This window comes from Musa acuminata, chromosome BXJ2-9 (genome assembly GCF_036884655.1).
Source record: "Musa acuminata AAA Group cultivar baxijiao chromosome BXJ2-9, Cavendish_Baxijiao_AAA, whole genome shotgun sequence".
Taxonomy (NCBI): domain Eukaryota; kingdom Viridiplantae; phylum Streptophyta; class Magnoliopsida; order Zingiberales; family Musaceae; genus Musa; species Musa acuminata.
In genome coordinates this window covers 40,023,733-40,038,741 of record NC_088346.1, presented here as the reverse complement: position 1 = coordinate 40,038,741, position 15,009 = coordinate 40,023,733, and the positions used below count along the sequence as shown (strand labels likewise).

General features: G+C 35.7%; 1 protein-coding gene across 3 annotated transcripts; it reads right to left on the bottom strand.

Moving 5' to 3' along the window:
• Positions 1–2,390: 2,390 nt before the first annotated feature.
• On the bottom strand, positions 2,391–9,250 carry LOC135623428 (CDPK-related kinase 3-like). Of its 3 annotated transcripts, XR_010491378.1 has the most exons (12): positions 8,507–9,248; positions 7,741–7,871; positions 7,324–7,365; positions 7,109–7,217; positions 6,901–6,979; positions 6,401–6,697; positions 6,117–6,226; positions 3,726–3,833; positions 3,486–3,548; positions 2,824–2,991; positions 2,556–2,743; positions 2,391–2,468 (listed from the first exon to the last, which is right to left on the bottom strand). XR_010491378.1 is itself a non-coding variant. In XM_065126386.1 (11 exons), exons 1-11 carry the CDS (start codon positions 9,059–9,061, stop codon positions 2,606–2,608), a joined length of 1,800 nt encoding a protein of 599 aa, XP_064982458.1. In that variant the 5' UTR covers positions 9,062–9,248; the 3' UTR covers positions 2,391–2,605. The 3 variants fall into 3 exon arrangements, 1 of the variants encoding a protein (XP_064982458.1); XM_065126386.1 differs by having other exon boundaries at positions 2,391–2,743; XR_010491379.1 differs by lacking the exon at positions 2,391–2,468 and having other exon boundaries at positions 2,604–2,743; positions 3,481–3,548; positions 8,507–9,250.
• Between the last annotated feature and the right edge of the window lie 5,759 nt (positions 9,251–15,009).

Sequence of the window (15,009 nt, the reverse complement as noted above, 5' to 3'; positions counted from 1 at the left end):
AGATTGGTTAAACAATTTAAGCTGTTGATTTGGATAGGCATGGTTGATGTTTCTTATATCTATCTGCATATGACAATTCACTTTTGCCAACCACTGGCTGATAAGATTGTGTGTGGATTAGTTGGGAAGACCATTCAGTACTCTAACCATCCATTATTGATTTTGTTACATCATATTGTTATAGGATGGCAAATAATGAATGCATCTTATAGTTTAGATTATATGGGCATGAAAATAGTGCAGAATTCACATTGCTCAGAGTTCGTCTGAAAAGAAAAGAAACACGCAAGGTTTCTTTGGCTGGAATTCTTTTGCATAAAGAACCCATAGATTAAGGAGGATAGGGAACAAGATACAAAACACTAATAATCTTTTGGGACTTTTGACTTGATTATAAATTTGTTAAGATATATTATAAATATGATTGAATTTTAATTATAATTATCTATCAATAAAAAAATTTAATTACAATAAAATTCCTTACGAAACTATCGATAATAAATCCCCATCAATAAAATTCCTTACGAGTATATTATTATCAATTTTAGTTTAAATAATGTTATCGGTGATTTAGATTAAACGAAATTGATGACCCAACCAACCTAATTGATTGATTGATTGAATGATCGATGGGTCTTAGGCTAACAAGAACAATATACTATCGATAATATTTTATTATTATTTTTAGAAATATCAAATATCATCCGATATACTAATAGCCCAATAAATTACCTTCACTGCGACGCCAATGAAACCCTGGTTCAAGAGGAATGATGCACTCGACTTGGGTCGATTAGATGATACAGTTCATAGCTTATCGCACCGTGTCAACTTAAAAAGAAAACAGTGATCGCTCGTGATGGCGATAAAAACAGATATCAGTCAAAGAACAGCAGGTCAGGTGACTTCCCTGACAGTCTTGCACGGCCAAAGAGAGCATCATTCGCATCAATACAAGATCTCTATTTGTTCTTTGCAAGCGGGGAAAATCTCAGGCTAAATCTTTAAACTCCTCTTTGATCTGACATGGGATCAAAGCTAGCTTAAACCAGAGCTAATCGAGCAGTAATGCTGCTGGCATAAAATGTGTTATGTGCAGGTGGCTGCAGTTTTCTGGATCACTGCAAGTGCTGAAACAATCGTTCTCTGGAAGCTAAGAAGAAAATGACCTTACCACGCTGTGTGACCATGTTTCGAAGGTGTTGACTGACTCCTGATGCATGCCACTGAAAACAGTTGACTTTGATCTTTGAACGCCTTTTCTTGTTCGAAGCTATATAGGAAGAAAAAGGAAAGAAAATACGGAGTTTTACTGCATCTGCAATTATTGATGCACTGTTGTTTTGAGTCGCTGATGATCTAAAATATCTTTTTACGTGCAAAAGATAACGCCACATATTTTGCTTTTTGGTTTTGTAGAATCATTACATGCAATTAATTGTTTGGCTGGGTTGGGCAGAATTTACAATTAACCACAGTAATTTTCAGGTGCTAATTATGGTTATGGTTAGTTAACCTAATCTTTTAATTGTATGTTAACTAGAGGAATGAATATACATGAAGCATTATAACATATGGAGAGATTAATATTTATTTTTTTCTTGTAAAAGCATGACTTAATGACCTCACTAACTAATTAATTCTGGTGTATATGTAAGGTGGGAGACCTTTTTTTTCTTAAAGAAAAGAGACCAAAAAAATTTAAAAAAAATAATGTCAAAATTATAAATAAAGATTTAAATATTTTTAACTCGATTAAGGGTACGACAAAAGATTCATATAGTTAACACCAAATATTTAAAATTTTATTATTTTTGTATGATCTAAAGAACAAAGATCCAAAGGTTATGTTATGTTGGCAAGATCTCAATGTTTGATAGATTTTGAAAGAAAACTTGCTCTTGTTTGTATTGTATTGGGTGAATCATGAATTACATGATTGTTAGTGATAGCATGAAAGTTATTCATTTGCGTTAAAAATATATTTTGGAGTGCAAATATACACATTTACATCTTAATGGCCTAAAGAGGATGAGATCCACTGGGTAAGAAAGCTTTTAAGAACCGAACCACTATTCTTTATTGAAATCCCTGTATTGATACATTCCTAATAGATGTCTTAATTGTGATGTATTCATGAGAGTAACATATATATTTTTTTTTCTAAATCAGATACTCAGATACAAATTAATGTAATCTGATTAACAAAAGAATATTACAATTTATTTGAGTTCCTTTGTACATTTCATTCTTACATTATGTCTTCGTTATATATATATATATATATATATATATATATATATATATATATATATATATAAACTGATTACATCTTGCCCTAGAAAATAGCTCACATTTCCAAGTACTTCAACTTACAAAGCAACATCCACTTTTCTTGCTCCCATGGAAAGCAAAGCTTTGAATCAATGATGCAGGCCTCTTTACAGATTAATCTTCACAAGCATTCTCTACAAAGCCAAGTTCAAAAGAATTGCAATGAGAACAAATAAGCTTAAAGGAAAGAGAAGAGGCTGGTGGAAAAACTGCAGCAGTACTTTGTGTGGCGTAAAGAATGAACAAATAATCACATCAGTGGTCACAGAATTTAATTAGGTATGGTGTTCGAGCCGCGGATGGTTACACCATGCAAATATTTGGTGTAACCAAGAAAACTGAGCTTGCCATCTTCTTCTCTAATCCAATCTTGCAGAAGGGAATGAGAAGCGGTTGGAAGGTTTAATTCCTGCATGGAGCAGTTCTGATCATGTACTGACACAAATTAATTAGAAATATATAGTGACATCCTGGAATAGTATTTAGTACCTGAGCTAGCTCTTCGATTGAGATGACCTGATTTCCTTCCTGTTCAAAGTATGTAAATGCTGTACTGGCTATCTGTTCCCATTGTTCCAAAGCCTCAAGCTGATACGGGCTGGTGGCAGCAGCACAGAACTCATTGAAATCCATCCTCCTCTGTGATAGTGCCTCCATCTGAGATTTGAGTTACACAAAAATCAATTGTGTTGCTTTTCACCACAATAAGATTTTCACAAGCAGCAGAAGCATTATCTAAGAGACATCTTACAAGCAAGACCAAGAAAATGATACTGATGAACAAAATTTTCAGAATAGCAAATTGACTCGAGGAAACATATAAACTTTCACATAAAGGAGAGCAATCAAAAAACAAAAAGTCTAACTCAAGCCTCAAGAAAACGAAAATAGATCGAATAAAGTTCACTGCAAGGCAGTCTTCAAAAATATGCTATTTGCAGATGATGTTTTGGTCAACATTAGAAAGTCACTTAATTGTTAATGAATGCTCTCTGAAGTATCAATAATATGGAGAAGCAAGATCAGATGCACTTCTTCTTATGATCATAACATCATAAAGAGAACATAGCTGATGATTATGTCTAGATGGTAAAATCCTTTCTAGGAAATTAACCTCATACTATTAAATAGCATTAGACCACATGCCTCACCGCATTCAGAATGTCTGGAATCCTAGACAACTTCATTGCTTCAGTTGCATTTTTCATGAGTGCCTGCGTGGAGTACATGTAATATTAACAAAATAACACAAATATGTATCACCACATGAAAAATAGGCAATATGAAAGGAAAAGAAACATGATGGATAACATGAAACATCACAATCTAACCCTTCTAACACTGTACCATCCAACTGAAACACTTTAATGAAGTCAAAAATGAAAACCTACCGTCTGAAAGTTTTCAAGGGAGATGAGCCCATCTTTATTTGGTTCCAGTAGACTAAACTGTAACCGTAGGTACAAGAGCTCATCCTCGGATAGAGCTTTTGATAGTGCCTGTACAGAAAAAAAAGGATGAATTAAAACAAGTTTCTAGATTTCTTGGTTCCATCAGAAAAGAATTTAGAATTTCTAATATCTATCCTATAAATATAGTTAGGCATGAATACATCTAGGACACTCTGAATATAGAAGTGATATGTTAGAAACTATTTTTCTTCAGTCAATGAAAATTAATAAACAGGGGCAAGAAATAGATGATGTAATATCGAAGATGCATTCCATGTATTGCTTATATATGACAACACATTAATAATTTTGTTAAACCTGAAAAACACAGCATAGACTTAAAACCGAAGCACAGAAGAGATGAACCAAACTTTAATATCTTGCCGACCGAGCAGTAAACAAGCATACCACTTACCAAGTCTCAAATATAGATGTCAGTTCCTACATCTCATTCCCGTGCTTTTCTCTAATAAATTCTCCGTCATCATGTTACTTCTCAATCCTTTTCATTCACATGACCTTATCTTTTGAAGGCTAACTTCCTTTTTACAAGCTTTCCACATGAATCAAGGAATGGAATAGTTGCTTAAGAGGATCTATCATATGTTATACATGAAAATATCTGTGCATCAATATCACAAATGAGAAAGGATCCCCTAAAACTAATGCATATAGGAAGGTGGAGATCCACTTCTTGACGTATATATTAAAACCTATATGTCAGTTTTCTGGTTTTATATTTCTCACATCACATTAAGTTGAAATTGATTAGAAAAGAGGGTGGGTTGTTACAACAAGCATTCTACCTGAAACAGTTTATATCATTTTCAGTTAGATAGAATAAGTGGATTGAGTTTTAATCACATCTTGCTTATGTTGTATTAAAAAAGGTTTGGACCTGTTCAGTCAAAAAATTTGTGGCATTCATATAAATTGTGGAAAGGGATACATGAATGGAATTGCTGTATTTGAAAGTTTCCTGAATCATCGCACTGATGTGATTTGTTTAGCACTTTCTTCCACCAAAAAAAGAACAAAGAACAAGTGATATTTATCGAAAATCTTTAATTTCCCATGTATCCCAGGCAAAAGAATGTGAAAGTGATGTTTTATGAATTCAAGGAGTTTTCCATCCTCAAGACAAAATTTCTTTATTATCCTGAATATATGCTAGGAAAGCAACTAAATACTTGTAACTTGTTAGTTGTTTTTTCCTTTTTTGTTGGTTCAAAATGAATCTATGCATTATAGATCAATAAATAAAATAGATAGTAAGAAAAGGGAAAGTTGGCATGCATGTGGTTCTAGCCTTATGGCCACACCATATAGATACTTGCCCATTTGAGTCATCTGGGTACATAATACTCTCTAGGAAGCCTAGAAAAGTATAGACAACCACATGCGGCTGGTATGGTGATCACATACATATTCTGTCAAGTGAACTAAGTAAATCCAGATGCACCATATGTATGGCTGGAGATTCGCTTCCACCAATCATCTTATAATTTGGGCGGTGGAGGTGGGGGCAGGTTGCACATATTGTTTTTAAATTTTAATCTCTCAGAAAATAAAACATGTTTATTGCTACACAGTCTTTTAAGTAAACATATAGTGTCATGTCAATAACACCATTGTTTATGGGACCCAATTATACACTGACTTAATCACTTGGTTTTATTTTTTTTATTCTCTACTTTTGGTGTACTGTGTTAAAATAAATGTCAACCACACAACTTACCACAAGCCATATATCCATTATGCTTGCCACCCGCTTAGCTGCATATATTGCACCCACCTTCAAAAACACCTGACTATAAGGTAACTCAAACTAAGATGTATCATATCAAGGAAAGTTGAGTTCATTATCGAGGCCGAACCTCCCTCCTACTGTTACTCCCCATCAACTCTGACTTCTCTTTTATATTTGAACCCATTCTGTTATTCCTTTTTAATTTTATTCAGTTTGCATCTTAACATTTCAAAAGTTTAATGAAAAGTTAGTCAGGTTCAGCTAAGAATAGATAAGAAGAAAAAAGATGAAGTTGCTACCACAATTTGCCACTGACTTATGACAAATATCTTTAAGGTTCTAATTTGGCTTATTAACTAAATTTAACTTTTATGAAAACAATGAAAAATAAGTAACAATGTGGTATATGATGGTAGTGACCAGAACATTGATAGCCTATTTAGAATTTACGGTAAATCTTGAAAATAAAAAGCATGAAGATGAAGAACTCCTCAAGCATCATAAGGTTTTGGTAGCAAGTTAAACTGGCAAGTCAAGTAAAAATGTCAGCATTCAATCGTAGAGCACTATATGACATGTACCTTTAGTGCAGCCCGTTTCAGTGGTGTAACACAAAAGTATGATGTGATTAATTTATATACAAGTATATCCAAAGGAATTGAACTCTGCTCCTTTCTCAACCAAGGGTGAGCTGCCACAAAAGGAAGAACATATTTGCTTTCAAATGGAAAAATAACAAAGAGATTGAAAAAAAAAAGAGGGAAAGTAGACATGTCATGTATTAGTCAGATATATACTGAATTCCAAAAATAGTAACTTAATATGATTGATGACCAATTATTATTTTATGAAACAAGCAACTTACTCAAAGCCTGAGCAGCTGTCATTCTTTTCCTGTAGTCCTTATTTAAAAGCCTTTTCACAAAATCTTTGGCTTCTGGGGATAGAGCAGGCCAAGGTGAGTCATCAAAATTAGGATCAGCTCTCAAAACAGAGCGAAAGATTCCTGATTCGGTTCGTGCCCAGAAAGGTCTACTTCCACATAACAGAATATAAGTTATAACACCAATGCTCCACATATCTGCTTCATTACTGTATGATCGATGCAATACTTCAGGAGCAACATAGTATGCACTTCCAACAATGTCATTTAGCCTTTCATCTGCATGATCATACATAGGAAGCTTTTGTTAAACCTCAGACATGAAATGCAAGTACAGTAATAGGGAAAAAATAACTGATATACCATAATCAGGTAGCTAAAGGAGATACTGAAACTGGAGTAGGCAAATAAGCTAGAGAAGATGTGACTTAATGCATGAAATATCAGAAAATATATATACAACAAACATGGCCATGTTGTACCTGGTCTGGTAAAATCAGAAAGACCAAAATCAATCAACTTCATCGGAGCATTTTCATCATTATTGGTGAAGAGAAAATTCTGTTACAACATAAAGAAGATAACACCAGCAACAAATATAGGTTTAATAGAAAAGGAAAATGCACAGAAAAAGGTGCAGCTAATTTCAAACTTATTTATGAAGCCTCAAACATAAAATTCATGGTAAACCTCTGGCTTTAGATCACGATGCACAACACCTTGAAGATGACAAAATGCTACTACACCCAATATTTGTTGAACAATTGCTTTTGCATCTTCCTCCGTGTACCTTCCACCTCTTTGGAAAGACAGGAATTAAAGATCTCACAAGTCCATGATAAATTAAAACAAAAATGAAGTTCCTCTTGCAAACAAATTAACTAAAATGGAGTAATTTTAAATACCTGGCTAAGATTCTACCTAATAATTCTCCACCTTCACATAATCTGAGAAGAAAAGCAGGGCGAGCTAGTTAAAATTATGAGACAGCTAAACTAACAGGCTTGACAATCACCAAAACATAGTAGAAAATTCAAAAAACTATGATAAAAAAATCAGTTAAAAGATCAATTTTATGCCATATTTTTTTAAGATACTGCATCTTTCAATAGATCTAAGGAATTAGAAATTTTAATTATCTAAAGAAGAATGTTCACTGGTAATACTTCCTTTTATAGTACAGCCGTTTAAAAAACAAAGGCAGATCATTTTTTCTTATCTGGTCAGAGATATCATTGTATGCACAATTCAGGAAGAAGATATATTCCAGTATATCATAACAACTTACAAAAGAACTGAAAAAGAAATGAATACTGACATACTCCATGACTATGTAGACATTAACGTCATCCTCACATGCATCATAAAATTTAACAAGACTTTTGTGCCCGGACAAAGCTTTCAGAATTTTGACCTCCCTACGAACATCTTCAATCGATATTGCTGTTGTCATCTGCCATAAGAAACAACAAGCCACATGATTATAAATCAATTTAAGTGGAGCTCTAAGGTCTAGTTGAGAAAAAAATACACCTTTTATGTCAAACAAATAAAAAGGTAAAGAAGCTAAAACCAAAACCATGCTATATATTGCACCAGGGCTAACTGAAAAAATAAAGTTCTCACTTCTTAGATTGTGCTATGTGACTAATATGAATGGAAAAGATCTTCTAAACAAATCCAAGACCACCAAAATTTAAGATGTGTGACATAATTTACTGCAAAATGCTTGATGGGCCATGTGGATTTTGACTCCGCAGTCCTTTTGGTCTCCAAAATCTTGATAGCAAATTTGTGACAAAAATGATGTGTTATTGTACTTAACTCAATAAAATCCAGCAGTTATTATCCATAGAAACCTCAATAAATAGAACGCAAACATCATTCAGACTCGGATACAAACATGACGAAATTAAGGAGTGTAATATATTGGGTAAGATGGATCGGAACTATATCAATGAATCCAATTACTCTGCACTGTGCACCCTCCAATTTCTATGAAGAACTACGTAGGTGGTGACTCAATAAGAAGTAAAAACAAAGAGAAAAGAGGAAATGGTTCTTTTATAAGACATCATGCTACCGCACCTTAGCTTTGGCGATGATCTTGACAGCAACAGTCTGACCCTTGATCTCCCCCTTCTTCGCCGTAGCCAAGCACGTATTCCCGAAATGCCCCCGCCCCACCTCTTTCCCGAGCTCATACTTGGATCCGAAGTTCTTCCCATACCCGAAGCTCTTATCCAGAGGAGGCTGCTCTGCCTCTCCCGTAACGGCCTCAGGGATGCTCCCCTCCTTGGGCTTCTCCGAGCCCAGGCGCTTGGCGAGTGCCGCCTTGATGTGCTTGGCGGGCGACAGAGGCGGGAAGGGACGGCGAAAGAATCGCCGCGGGGTGGACCTGGACGGCGAGGGGGAGGCCCCGGCGGGAAGGGGGCCGGCTGAGTCCTGGGGGTTGGGGCTGGGACAGGAGGTGGAGGACTGGTGAACAGGGGTGGCGGGGCCGCTACTTTCGCGGAGCGGGGTGACGGCAGCGGAGGGAACAACCCCGGCATCGACACCGTTGTCCGGGTGCGTCGGAGTCTGCCGTCGGTGGCGCCCACCGTCCCTGACGACGGAGATGTTCTTGCCATAGCACTGCCCCATTCCCCGTCCTCGTCCGCCGCCCGACGACGCCGCCGCCGCCGCCGCCGCCTCTCCAACCTCTCTCCTTCTTCCTCTTCTCTTACCGGAGCGCTAGGGTTCGTGGGTTTAATTCGCGAAGGGGAACGCAGAGGAGGTCAAAGACGCGGCTTTGGGCCGTTGGAGGAAGAGGAGGAGCGGAAGAGGAGGGAGATGGGCGTTAGCTGTTAAACAGGGGTCTCGCACAGGACTGCAAACACAATACGCAAACGTGAGTGGCCTATCTGTAAAATACGTTGGAATAAGGATCCTCCCAGGAAACGATAATATTCTCGAGTGATAACACTGCTTGTTGTCGTCATCGTGATTCGGATACAAACGTGGAAGACGACGAATGGAGGAAACCGATGGACGGTGAATGAACAAAGAGATGGGTAAAGACGTTACGCGATGACCCGTCGACTTAAGTAGAAAAAGGATCTTCTGTTGCAAGACCGCCAGGAAACGATATAATGTTTGTTGAGGGACATCACGGCTCGCGTCGTCATCCTGATTCGTAGGCTAACGTGGAAGATGATGAATGGAGGAAAGAGATGGACGGAGAGGCCACGCGATCCACGACGTCGATTCGAGCGTAGATTAATTCAAGACATGCTAAAGAAAGAAAACGAAAAGAATTAATAATTAATTTCGAGTGGAAATCCAATACTCACGCGTAAATATGTTTAAAAATAAAAAGTATTTTTAAATTTATTTTAAATCATCAATCCTGAATTTGATACATCACCTCTAAAATAAAGTTTTAAAAAAATAAAAAAATATTATCATAATTTTAGCAATATATATATATATATATATATATATAGTTTTATATTAATATAGATAATTATAAATATGATGCTCTCAAAGTGAAATTCATAATAAATATGGATGATAAACTTAAATCTTAAACTCAAGCAACATATTTAGATTTTCAAAAGACTCGATCTCGAAGTGAAATTTAAATTTTATTCGAATCTATCTGATCGCAAACATCGACATAATTTAAGTAGATAGAACACATATATAATTTATTGAAAAAAAATATTTCATGATTTTTTCTCGTATTATGCAAGTTTGTTAATGAAATGTAGATGCTATTTTTATATGTAATTAATCTTTCTAAAAAAATTCCATGCTATTTATTAAGGATGTCGATGAGAAATGCTAAATATGTAATAAAAGAACTGTACATGCCAACGTAGAAATTTGAACGAGTCTTTGAAATAGTTCTTTTTATTCTTCTTTTTAAGTACGTGTTAAAAGAATTAGTTGGGTAAATCGAGAAACTAAATTTCCAAGGGTTGCCCTAATTGGGGTCAAATTCAAATTGTCATATACCTCTATTTATTTCTAATTGACCAAAGTACAAGAGGATGCCCTCTCTCTCTCTCTCTCTCTCTCTCTCTCTCTCTCATTTAGTATAAAAGATACAAATTATTCTTATTCATCGTGAAGCACGAAGCATTTGGTCAACAATCATTTATTGTCTTGACCAATTTTGATGAAAATTATTATGATCCCTATTACGATTCGATTAATTAATCAGAAAACATCTTTCTTTTCTCATTTTTTATTATTAGGTCACGGTACCTGCAAAATTGATGGAAAAAAATGATAATACAAAGTTGAAAAGAGCTTCGTTATATCATGAGGTTCTACTGTCAAAATCATCTTACTTTACTTGAAAGAGGGAGGAGACGATGAAGACGATAATACGAGTTCTTTTTTTTTTTCAAAATATTATTTATTTTTCAAATGATATATTAGGAGTTGTAGAGGAGGATAATATTAATTAAAAGCATACAAGCATTATTCAAGAATTATATTTTTCCCAAGTTTTAATTGTATACACTATTAACAAATCTTAATGTGATTTTCAATTCTCCAAAACCAAATTCCTGAGCCAACTATTCTGATCTTTCAAAATCAAGAATCAAAATCAAATCAACAAAGATCAATTTTGAAACGATAATTTTTCATTATTATTTTAATTAATAAATTTAAAATATAAAAAATACAAATTTATTTTTGAATAATAAAAGTAATATAAAAATTACAAAGATGATTCAAATCGAAACCAAAACAGTCACGATTCCAAATTTTCAAACAAGAGAATCTGAATCGAACCGTATCAAACAAATTCTGATTTGATTCGAAATTAATGCGTCATTGTACCAATTCAATCCGGATTTAAGCCCGGTTCAATTTAAGTTCGAACCGAACCATGATCAGATCTGCCCATACGAACTGAACCAGAATTCCACCGGTCTAATAACATAAGCATCATCTGCTTTGACTAATTCAAGTGCTTTTAATCGAAGGAAGCAGATTTTTCTTCAGCATAAAAATAAAATGGCAGAAATATTTCACTGCTCTTCCTTAAAGATCAGTCTGATCAATATTGCTTTGATTAATTCAAGTGCTTTCATTGATTGAAGCAGATTTTTCTGCAGAAAAAGAAATATTACACATCTCTTCCTTAAAAATCAGTGCCTAACATATTAATCAATAGAAAAATAATAATATTTATATTTATGGGTCTTCCTTTATTCTCCTGGCATTACTAATTAATCCTAATTGATTCACCCCCTCTAACCATATTCTTTATAAATCTTGGTTGAAGATGTTAATATCCTAATAGATAACACATTAATTTTAGAAATCCAGCAGTATTCTAAAGCTATTATGATAGCACATAAGAGCAACATAATGTTGATTACACCAGAAAATTAAAGAGTGCTATCCAAATTACAGGAACTGAGAGCTGGAGAAATGCAACATCTCTTGCATCAACTGTTAAGCTTCCTACACAGATGAATTGTTAATTTAAATCATCCTCTTTGCCTCAGTTATAAAAAAATCCCAACTTGCAAACAAGACAATGTGTAATGCTTGCCACACCAATGACTAAGAGAACAACAAATAAAACCAAATAAGGATATTTTTCAACATGCAAGAAAAAAAAGAAAAAGAAAACCACTAGCCAAATTGTGGAGCAGCAATTAACTCAGGGCATAATCAAATTCATTTAGTAGGAATTTCTGTGTAATATGAGGTTTTAACTGCATAAGCCACCCTCAAATCTAAGTTCTATCAATATATACCAAGCAGGTAATACATGTAAATATATATGTTTGAAATGGCACATACACTCTGGGCAACATACAAAAATCTTTGAATGCAGTGAAAGATGGAGAGCTGGTCAAACAGTAGAAACACACAAGACCTGTATGTTGATATTCAAATAAACAAAGCATGATCAGATGAATTTTTAACACCATAGGAACTCAAGTAATCAAATAGCATCTCTATAACAACTTGCTGAAGCCAAACAAAATGTTTTCTTTTCGGTTCAACTTTTCCTATAACTTAGTGGATAACTATATAACATTGGGTGACTCAAAGAGACAAATAAAAACATATTGAATGTACTATATGCATAGTAGTGTAGGAATCAACCTTATAATCTAGGAACAAACAAAACATTATAGCATGCTATATCTACCGAATCCGAATCCAATATTAGAGGCAATACCAAAGAATTTGTTAGAGTTGATAGCCCATCGATAATTCTAGATGGAGGCGTTGCACCCATTACCAATTGGCTTCGTAAAGGCATGCATGGTTAGATTGAATAGTTTGTCGAGATTCTTTGCTTTGATCGAAGAGGGGAAGCGAGTCCGGATGGGATCATATTGATAACAGTCAAGATCTTTTGTTATAACAACCTGAGGAGGGTGATAACAATCTTAACATAGGAGGATTTTTCTCAATAGGAGGAGATCTCGGCTGTTGTGAGGTTGTTAGACCTCGATCTTGGACCGATATGATGAAAGAGTTGCGGGTGATAGACTTTGTGAGGGAGTTCGCTAGTTAGATCAGCCATAGTTTTGTAAAAGTCGATGGCTATATGACCCAATTGAGTTCCACAGCAGCGGTGGCTATGGCATGGTATTCAGCTTCAGTTGTAGAATGTACACTGTATTTTGTTTCTTAGAATTCCAACTGATTGGATTAGATCTAAGGAAGAGAATATACCCTGACGTGGATGTTCTGTCATCAAAATTTCCTGCCTAATCAGAATCGATAAAGGCATAGAGATTAAGGGAGGAGTGTTTGCGAAAAAAGAGGCTATGATTGATAGTCCTATGAAGATACCGCAAGATTCATTTAACTACAGACCAATGCATAGTAGATGGTCGATGCATGAATTAGGATAATTTATTGACCGTAAATGAGATATCTGGATAGGTGAGAGATAAGTACTGTAAGGAGCCAAAGACTTGACGGTATTGAGTTTGGTCTGTAGCAGGGCTTCCATCATATAGTTTGAGCGACTTGCCAGTAGACAAAGGTGTTGTAACTGTCTTTGCATCTTACATGTTCGTTTTAGATAATAGATCTTGAATATACTTTTGTTGTGATAGGAAGAGCCCAGGATGTGTATGTTGCTTCTACTCTAAAAAAATAGCTTAAGGTTCCTAGAGCTTTAAGAGAGAATCGATCTGCTAAATGCTTGAGGAATACCTTAATTTCCATAGGATTGTTGCCTGTGATAATAATATCACCTACATATACCAGAAGATATATTATATTGCTACTTTGGTGACGGAGAAATAAGGAGGTATCACACTTGGAGTTGATGAAGCCAACTAATGCAAAAAACGAGCCAAGTTCGGTGTACCAAGCTCTTGGAGTCTGACGAAGTCCATAAATAGTTTTTTGTAGTTTATAAACATGCTTTGGATATTGAGGGTGGATGAAGCCAAGAGACTACTGCATGAAGACATTGTTAGTTAGGGTCCCCCGTAGAAAGACATTGTTAACGTCGAGTTGACATAAATGCTAGCCTTGTGAGATGGCCAAACTCAGAATAAGTCAGATTGTTGTGGGTTTAACAATAGGACTGAATGTCTCTATGAAGTCAATACCAAGTTGTTGATGAAACCTTTTGGCCACTATACGTGTTTTATATCTGGCTACGGATCCATCTGGGTTCTGCTTAATTTGAAAGACCCACTTACACCCGATGATGTTTTGTGTGGGATGAGAGGGTACAAGGGTCCATGTAGAATTATAGAGGAGTGCATCATATTATTCACACATGGCTTTACGTCGTATGGAGATTTTTGGGCTTGAGTAATTATGGTAGGTTTAGTGGTCTTCAATGTCATTGGTCCCAAGAGAGGATAAAGGTAGTGATTGTGATTCCGAGGGAATGCCTTCAGTTGTAGGGGAACCTAGTGAAAAAGGGAGAGGCATAATGGAGGGGGAGAGGAGCTATTGCACTGAGAGAAGGAGAGAGTGTGGATCCTGAGGAGAAGGACTGGATGATATTATGAGAGACTCGGTTGACAGGATTTATAGCGTACTCCAGTAATATATCTATGATTGAGTAGGTCGCACAGTAGGAGACTCAGGGTTGTGAAATGGAAAGGTAGTCTCTATAAAAATAATATGACGGGACATAAAGACTTTTCGAGATTGGGATTCATAGCATCGAAATGCATTATGGTCAAGGGAGTATCCAATGAAAACACAAGGTTTAGATTTTGATGTTATCTTATGTGAGGCATATGGATGCAATCATGGATAGCATAGACAACCAAACACTTTGAGTTTTTGAAGATTTGGGGATTTGTGAAATAATTTTTCAAATGACGACTCATACTCGAGGATTGGAGTGAGCATATGATTAATGAGGTAGACGACAACTTGAAATATTACAGTCCAAAAAGTTGGTAGCATAGAGGCTTGGTGTAGAAGTGTGAGACCAGTTTCAACTATATGTCGATATTTGCGTTCAGCAGAGCCGACGAGTTGAGGAGTGTGTGGAGGTGACTTGAGGTGTTGTTTACCACAAGCAGATAGGAAGTGATTAGAGCGAGGCCCCAAACATCGGTGCAAATAACCTCAAGGGGTTTAGAGCA